This window comes from Poecilia reticulata, linkage group LG9 (genome assembly GCF_000633615.1).
Source record: "Poecilia reticulata strain Guanapo linkage group LG9, Guppy_female_1.0+MT, whole genome shotgun sequence".
NCBI lineage: Eukaryota > Metazoa > Chordata > Actinopteri > Cyprinodontiformes > Poeciliidae > Poecilia > Poecilia reticulata.
Window position 1 is genome coordinate 4784547 of NC_024339.1, and position 8956 is coordinate 4793502.

Genomic DNA, 8956 nt, shown 5'->3' on the forward strand with positions numbered 1-8956 from the left:
ATGAAGACAGCTATGGATAGTAGCCATCAATCGTAAGGACTGGGAGTCCTTGATGTGTTATATGCAGCAAACACTTTCTGCAAGCTACTCAGATTAGTAAGATGCAGTCAAATACTGTACTGTGAAGACATGCATATAATCAGTAACCATGGAGAGAATGCTCCACCATCATATAGGTTACATATGTACAAAAAAAACATAAGCATATGGACTTTTTAAAGTTTTTAACTATGTATTCACACCCGCCTCATTTAGTACGCTTTAATCCCACTCTAGTTTGTTTGCCTTGAAATGCCAGTTTGCTTGGGTAGGTGTGAACGGGTAAATGAACACTGGCCCACCTAAAAACCTCGATCTCTGTTCTATTAAAGTGATCTCAGGCACAGTTTGGATGCTGAGTGGAGTGAAGACTGTTCCAAAAGCAGGAAGTGGACAATAGGGCAGGGCATTCTGGGTGAATACAACCAAAACAAACCTGCTGGCGCTGTTGGGGAGGACTGAGCTCTAGTCTTTTACCAAAGACAAAGGAGAAGTCCTACACTCACTACAATTTGACGACACTCCATTTTTCTCTTTAGGTTCTTGTGTTGTTTCCTTCAGAGGTTCTTGGTGTCGGGCCACCACAGGTGAGGTTTTTCAAAAGGTTTAGTTCATTTGACAGTGTAGCCTGAAAGTAAAGTGCACCGACTGAAAATGTAGCAAATGTTCCTATTGTGGTCACTAATCAAACCAAGTCTACTGAACTATCAGGTGTGTAAACACCCTAAGTCTGTCCCAGTTTAAGGGGAAACTGTTTATGACAAGTACTATAAATCATGTGACATGAATTCAAACAAAGTTGACAATTTGATCAAATCAACAAACAAGTCAGTAGGGTGGAGGTATGGGTTGGTTTCTATGCCAGCTTTTTCCAACTTTTGTAAATACCACAATCTATAAGCCCCAATTAGGTGTGCTACTTCCACAGACAAATTCATTTGACTTGAATTATCAAACACCCTGGCTTTGTTGGTAAAAACACCTTGGGAAAACAATCGCAGTCCCTCACTTCCGACATCAGCCATGACGCCTCAACAAGAGTAAGTGACATAGTTGCAAAGGGTCAATAAAACTGAGGTAACATTGAGTTTAGTGATATGGTGAATTACCCTGCTGGAGGAAACCATGAGAATACGAGTAGACTAGTTATATAAGAACAGACATGTTGAGCAACAGCACTCACGTAGGCTGTGGGCCTAAAATTAAACTACTGCTTTCATGTTGTACATTCACCACATTCTGGCTCTACCATCTGAATGCCACCACTAAAATCCAGACTTGTTGGATTATGCAATTTTTTTCAAATTGTCTAATTCGGATAAGTATTGCTCTTAGCTGTCTCTACTGCTGCTGAAGGTCATCTATTTCAAGTTTCAACATGTGTGTGTAGAGATGGTATTYTGCATACTTGGCTGTAACACGTCATTATTTGAGCCTCGTTTGCCTTTCTTTCATCTCAAGCCAGCATCCCCATCCAGCTCTGACCTCTACCATGGAAGAGGCAACATCAACACAGCTGCTTCTTACTTTTGCTAGGAGCATTAAATGAATCTAACAGATGGCTGTAGGTAAAAACCCCAGTAGATCCACATTTTCTGTAAAACTCAGAGCAGCCAGTCTGGCATCAACCACTACGCCCCATTAAAAGTTATTCAATTTCCCTGTCTTCTGGATTCTAATACTTGGTTTGTCTTCAGTACATCTAGATGCCTAAAGGCAATTAGTTGCTACCCTGTGATTGGCTGGTTCACTATTTGTGTTAAGCCAAGGGTTCCCAAACTTTTTCATGCCACAGGCCCACAATCAGCATTAGCTTCTGGCCAGGGCTCCCCATTACAAACTCACAGACAATACTTCAAAATACTGTATGTAAACAAATACTGTATGTAAACATCAACTGTTAGAATGATCCCCCCCTCCCTCTTTTTTGGTTTAGCGTAATTGCTACGTCATACCTTCTGATTTCAGTTGACTTTGATATCCGGGCTGGAAAATTTTTATTATTAAAGACACATATACTGATTGAGTCAGTTGCTGCATTTCTGTTACAAATGTGCACAAAACTTTGTTGATATTCCACTAATGTCAAAAAAAACAACTTTGCATTTGTGGTGTTTCCATTAAATAAGAAACGCAATTCAAATTATATGTGGATAAGCTTGTTCACGAGATAAGTCATTAAAAAAATATGTTGCTCCAGCTACTTCCTGTCACCTTCTTCTTCGTGGTTTCTGCCAGTGGCAACATCCAGTTGTTGATCATGTGACTTATGTGATGTGATTTTGCAAAAATACTTTTGCAAAAGTATTTTAAGAGGGGTAGAGGCTGTTACCTGGTAGGGCTGTATAATGATTTATCAAGTCAGTATTCCAGATGAATAATTATTTCTGTTGCACAACACTCTCACTTCCTTCCGACAAAGAGCTGTGGATGAATGCTAATTGCTATTAGCAGCTATGGAGTGAGACCCCGAGGGAGAGAAAGAAGCTCCATCAAAAAAGAGACAAAAAGTGTGGGAGTACTTTAAACTAGAGGTGCACCGATTGCAGTTTTCTGGCCGATTACCGATCTTTTAAAAAGCTTAATTTGCCGATTTCTATTTTGGCCGATACCAATTTTTTTTTTGTCTGAAATGATGCTCAATATAGCAAGAAAGTTGTTGAGTTGGCAACAATGGGTCACTATTGTTAATTGTAAACATGCAGACATAACATGGAGGGCTGGTCTGTCAGTCAAACCTTTATCAACAAAGAGCAAAAGATGGCAGTGGTTGATTATTACACATTTGCTAAGGTAGATAAGATCAGTGGATAAAATTGGCCAATCACTGATTTCCAAAAAATGAAGGAAATCAGCACAGATAGATTGGTGCACCCCTGCTTTAAACCAAATAAAAACAGGACTGGAGTTTCACAAGAGAACGCCCTCAAACTCCTCAGCAGGAAACATCTATTACATGCATCGAGATCGCACACAGCTGCTAACAGCTGATGTTTTTGTTCCTTTTGCAAAAACATCAGCAATCACAGATAATCACTTTTATCTGTGATTGTTAGTGTAGAATCTGGCACACACATGTATACAAGGAAATACATTTTGGCTAGCATTACATGTACTTGCTTATCAGAAAAAGTAATTATGAAAAAAAAAAGTAACCAAATAATCGATGGATTACTTGAAGCGCTGTGAATACATTTAGGCTCGCCGTGCGTCCAATCAAAACAAATGTAGAGAAAATTACAATTTTACCAACTCAACCATAAATCTTTGAAGAAATTATACATCAGCTGAGCTCCTCCCCCTCTCTTGATATCTTACAACTTTTAAGCTTTGTCTGTATCTGATCTGATTCAAATCTCATTCTGCTTACCAGGTGTTTTCTCACAGGTTTTAAAAACAGCAGTTATCAAACCACTGCTGAGCAAAAAAAACCAAACAAAAAAAACCCCAAAACAATCTGGACAAGTCCCTATAGCACATTTACAGACCAATCTATCATGCAAAGCATGTTGCTGCAATGAGCTACACCAATAAACTTGACTTGACACGAATGTTCCGTGTGATTGATAGCTGCAAAGTAGTTATATAAACTAACAATGATTTAGTTTATATAACTACAACCGACTTACAGACGATGTTGTCTCAACACATTTGCCAAAAAAACTCTCCAAAAATTCCCATTTAATCTACATAAGTGCATATAAAGTAAATCAAATCCAATCATGCAGACATTGTCAAAGTCTTCCTAGAAATAAAACAACACAAGTTCAGTTTCTAACGCCACTTGCTGTAAAAGCTTTGTCTACAGAATCCCAGCTGATTGCATCAAATCACCGAACAAGCATGTAGTGAGAGTGCACCGTCATTTCCAGCTAACTGAGTCACTGACTGCAGCAATTCCTCATGCTGAGAGCAGGGATGTAAGAAAAACTCCCACCAGAACCAGGTTCAATGTGAGTGGCCGTCTGGCCATGACCCACTGGGGGGTTGAGAAGCAGAAATGGGACCAAGTCACTGATTTGCGAGAAGGTCTTCCACCCGGGTCAAGTCTCAAGTAAAGACATGCAAGTCTTAAAGTTTTAATTTAGTATTGAAAATTGCTTGGCCAAATGCGTCTTTTAATCACCGTAACAAAAATGATTATGGGATTATAAGTAAGTAACTTACTTAACTATTTTTTAAAGGTGTTTATTAGGAGTGGAAGTAAATAAGTTCATCTTCTTTCCACTCCTTTTTGGGCAAAATGCGTTCTTGTTTATGTCTAGATATAGTATTATTATACATAACATGAACTGGATGACTCAGAAAGTGTCCTGCAATTACTGTATTTATATTTATTGTAAATGATTGTGTATTTGTGAATGTATGTATATTTATTTTGTTCCATTTTGGCCTCTTTAGGGATATAAAAGGCCTTTTATATGGCTCAAAATGAAGCACTAATAATAATCTGTATACCAGTCAAAAGGAGGAAATTCAGTCATCAGAAAATGAATCATGTTGTGTTTTATAGTAAATGTTAACCTAACAGCCAGTAAGCTGAGAGAAGAATGAGCTGAACTCATCTAAAACGAGTTCATTGAAAAACTATTTCCTGTACAAGCTAAAAGTTATCTACATGTTACACAACAGAGAACAAAAATATCTATTTAATCTGCATTATGCAATATCCATGTGCGAAACTTTTTAGATTAATCACGAGTTAGCATTTTAAAGTTGGCTGAACTTCATTGCTCCGCTGACTCTAGATACAGTAATCTGTGGAAGAAAAGTTAAAGTAGGAATTTTGTAGCAGAGTATGGGGTTTCCCTCTGAGAAACGGTTAAATCCGGTGGTAGGGATGCCAGGAAAGTCCACCAACGAACCACTGAGCTTTTATGTTTACAAAATGTTGTTACAAAAATTTTGAGGTGCCCCAGCAGGCATCATAATTTGGAAATAAATGGCATGTGAGGCAAATATAAATCTATCTTAATCCGTCTTTACTGTCACTGTTACTGGCGTATAAAAAACCCTATTTAATTTAAAACAAACAATGCTTAGCCTGGTGGAAGAGGAAAGGAAAGCCTGGTGGCCCGCCAGGCTTATAACACACTGGGTCAAATCGTGAAGTGAATGTTGGATGAGAATAAAGTGCAGGTGAGAGGTTGTGTCGTCCGGTTACCTTGTTGGCCTCAGCGGCTCTCAGTGCCGTATAAAACTCAGCATCAGCCTTGGCTTTCTGCCTGGCCAGGAAAGCTTCATCTGTCCAGAACAAACACAACAGACCTTTATTGTGCTGTGCTAGCTTTATAGCAAGACAACAGAAATAACAGCAGTAACCCTGTGCAACCTCATTCCACATAAAAGGAGTCCCAATCCACACCTGAACCTGTTCGGGATCTTTTGTCTATTGAGAAAATAAGATCTGTGAAATCCTATAATCCACTGCTTACGTACAAACCTTCAATTTCAGAGATCTTCTTTTCAGTTTCCTTCTCCATAACTTTCTGCCCAAACTTGATTTCTGCAACTTGCGCCACTTTCTCAGCCTCTACAAAACAAAGCGAGAATTATTCACATTAAACCAGACGGTGTGTAAAACGCCACAGACGGATCATTATTCTCCAGTGTCTCCCTCACCTATGACAGCTTTAATCCTCTCCGTTTCTGCCTCCTTCTCTACAACCTTTTGTGTCTGCTGGGAAATCAGAAGTTTTGTCTTTTCACTCTCCCTTGAAAACAAAAACCACAAGAAACAAAAGCACACATTATTATCTTTCTACCAACAACAGAGGAATGTTATGTACAGCTCTGGAAGAAATTAAGAGACCACTGAGGTTTTAACCCGTTGAAAACTTGATGGTTATTCCACCAAATATTGATTTCTGAACTCTTCCTGAGTTAAAACATCAGCATTGTTGTTTCTAAATGAATGTAAACTAGGTTTCTTTGAATTATTTGAGGTCTGAAAGTATTGCATCTTTTTCATGATTTTGACCATTCCTTGTTTCCTGAAAAATAAATACTAAATTTTTGCTTCGAATTTCAAAGCCATGTTGTCAGGCATCCATAGAATAAAAGATCAATGTTCATTTTACTCAAACATATACCTTTAAAGAATAAAATCAGAAAAACTGGTGATTTTGCAGTGGTCTCTGATTTTTTTTTTTGTAGAGGTGTAGTTTCTTATGTTTTGGTGTATCGTCATGGAAAACCGGATCCTCAACAAATCTGGGCTTTTACCTTCGACGGCAGGTTAAGAATTCACATCATCAGACTGAACATGTACATTCTGCAGTACTGTGAGTGGCTGTGTAATGCAAAAGAGCCATCATTCTAGTCTTATGTAATGCAGTTTAAAAGAAGTGCTATGAACTTTCAGAGACGGGAGGAAATAACACAGAGGACGATGGCAAGGTCAGAAAACGTTTTATCAGAAGTGGATCCATGTTCCAAAACCATTTCTCCCTCTGGATAAAAGTAAAGATGGCTTTCATCTTCACATTAACTCCTTCATGCAGGAAATTAAGTTTCCAAAACAAACTAACAGGCTTATATTGTTGTGAATTGAAGGGAGGGCTTGTTGTTTTGAATTTTGGGTGAGATTTATTATGGAGTTTTTCATTTCCTGTGTTCATCTTGTTTGGCTACATTTTCCCTGTCCTTAACTTCCTCTCACAGCTGTATTGCCTTAGGCTCATCAACCACCAGTTTTCACTCCTGTAATCACCACCCTCAGTTTTTATACTCCTCAGTTCAGTCAATCAAAGCCGGATACAACTGTCATCTTTCCATTCTTGAGTTATTTTACAACAAAAAGTATTTTTAAAACAAAAAGCCTTTTCAGTGTACCATAATTCTTTCTGCGTTGTGGTTCTTCACCACTTACACAAAGGACATATAGTGAAGGGTTTTCATTTTTTTGTGGTTTTGTGTAGACAACCAATGCACAATTATTGCAAAACCTAACCTAACCTTTGACCCCAAGCGAATCCCACGTAAACATAAAAAAAGTCTTAAGCGTGAGCTCCATTCTTCCTATTCGGTATTGTTTTAATATTTTGGCTGGCCATTATAAAACTTTTTTATAAAAGACAAAAAAAAAGTATTGTACCAGAAAACTAAAATTGTTGTCTATATATGTTTTAATACAAATGCCTAATCACTTTACTGTAATTTTCAGGCGTAAAAGAAACTTGTGTGAATAGGGCACCGAGACTGGGTCTAGTCCAAGGGTTTCTCCTGAATCCAGATCTAGCATTAATAAAAATACTAGACAACATTTAATATAAATAAATATATTAAAATTGACCCTGGATAAATCCAATAAAATTATAAAAATGGAAGGAGGTGATGCAAATTTGTGAATTTTTTTATTTTTTATTTGAAAAAGTCTCCTAGTAAAAAGTTTGGGCTGCTAAATTTAAAGTTATTTTGTGACTAGAGGAAAGAAAAAATCTTCTGTTATTTCTAATACTTTAAATTAGGGATGGATATTTCTCACATTGTATATCGTTACTGTGAAAAAGTTTTGATCATAATTTTGATTCATTATGACAACAATAAAATCAAAGTGGTGTTTGGAAAGTTCAAAAACTGGCGGCATTATTTTCACTCTTTTTTCCACAGTTTGTTCCATGAGAGCGTCAACAAATATTCATAAACTAGTAAATATGATTTACCGAGTGCAGGTCAGTGATAAAAATTACATTGTTATTTAGCTGGTGACATAAACAAAGACTGTTTCAAATTAGCATGTTTTTTATGACCAGTGTTTGTTTGTGGGGCTGTGGCAGCCAAACAGTTACCTAAAAATATTGAGAAATAATGAGGGTTTTTTTTTTGTATCATCATGTATGGCTATTGAAGCTGTACATCAAAATACTGTAATAAAAGAGAAATAAAATGAAAAAGTTCTGGGAGTGGATTTATTCTTGAAGAGAACTTTGGGTCAAATGGGTCTGAATTTGAGCAGCAATGGTTCTTTCTTGACTTTTGGAAATAAAAGGCAAGTTAGAAATTGGTCAAATCTCTGATGAATCATCTGGATGTTGGAAAGAAAAGAACCAAGATTAATTACAAACCTCCCAGGACGAGACAACTGAGGAGTCGGTAAAGTATGCGCACTTCCTCATTAAAAAACAACATGGGGGAGGTCTCAGGTTCTGAGACGACTTTTGTTGACAAATGACTTAATGTTTTCTTTGTTGGGAGAGATTCAACAAGAGCAGTAGGGGATTTCTGCGTTGGTGACAGAGTCCTCAGAGAGCAGCAGGTGGATTTTTCTATGGATAGTGAGGCCAGTTCTCTTATGTGCACTGCAAAAACCTTACAGACCTTACAGAGTATTTTTGGTCTATTTCTAGCGTGAATCTAACAGTACAGTTGAAATCGGACAAAACAAACTTACAAGTAACTTTTCAGCAGGAAGTTATTTGTTTTAGGTAAATAATTCCTCAATATTGATGAAGTTCTAGCTTGTGACGGCCCTGGGCCTTGTAGGCTGGTCTTGTTGTCCCTCTTTGTGCTCCTCCCATTTGCAGGTGTGCCTGATCGGGTGATTGGAGTGCAGGATACTTAAAGCTGGCTGTCTCCGTCTTTCAGCGGCTGCTGGGTGGCTTGTCACTGATCGTTGGTGGTTTGTCGCCTATGGCCCTCAGCGTCCATCCTGCAGAGGCAATGGTAGTTGCCAGGCCCCAGCTCCCCGTCTTTTGCACTTTTGAGTTTCTTTTGTTTTGATAGTTGTTTGTGTTAATAAACATTTACTTTATTTCACTTTAACCATGGTATGGTTTCATGTTTTTGTTATGACATTGAGCCAGTCGTAACAAATGGGGGCTCGTCCGAAGCAAGAATTCCTACAGTTTGTAAACTTGATGGTTTGAATGCGTGATGTTTTGTCATTCATCTTTTTTCGTGTTTGTAGGAGTGAGCA

General features: G+C 38.0%; 1 protein-coding gene across 1 annotated transcript in view; it reads right to left on the reverse strand.

The window, feature by feature from the left end:
- The window catches only part of erlin2 (ER lipid raft associated 2), a 37404-nt gene that overhangs the window by 3744 nt on the left and 24704 nt on the right, over window positions 1-8956 (reverse strand). The window contains exons 9-11 of the mRNA XM_008417677.2: window positions 5662-5753; window positions 5483-5572; window positions 5204-5283 (exon numbers count right to left, since the gene is read on the reverse strand). Coding sequence (XP_008415899.1) covers window positions 5204-5283; window positions 5483-5572; window positions 5662-5753 — 262 coding nt within the window. The remainder of the gene's footprint in view (window positions 1-5203; window positions 5284-5482; window positions 5573-5661; window positions 5754-8956) is intronic.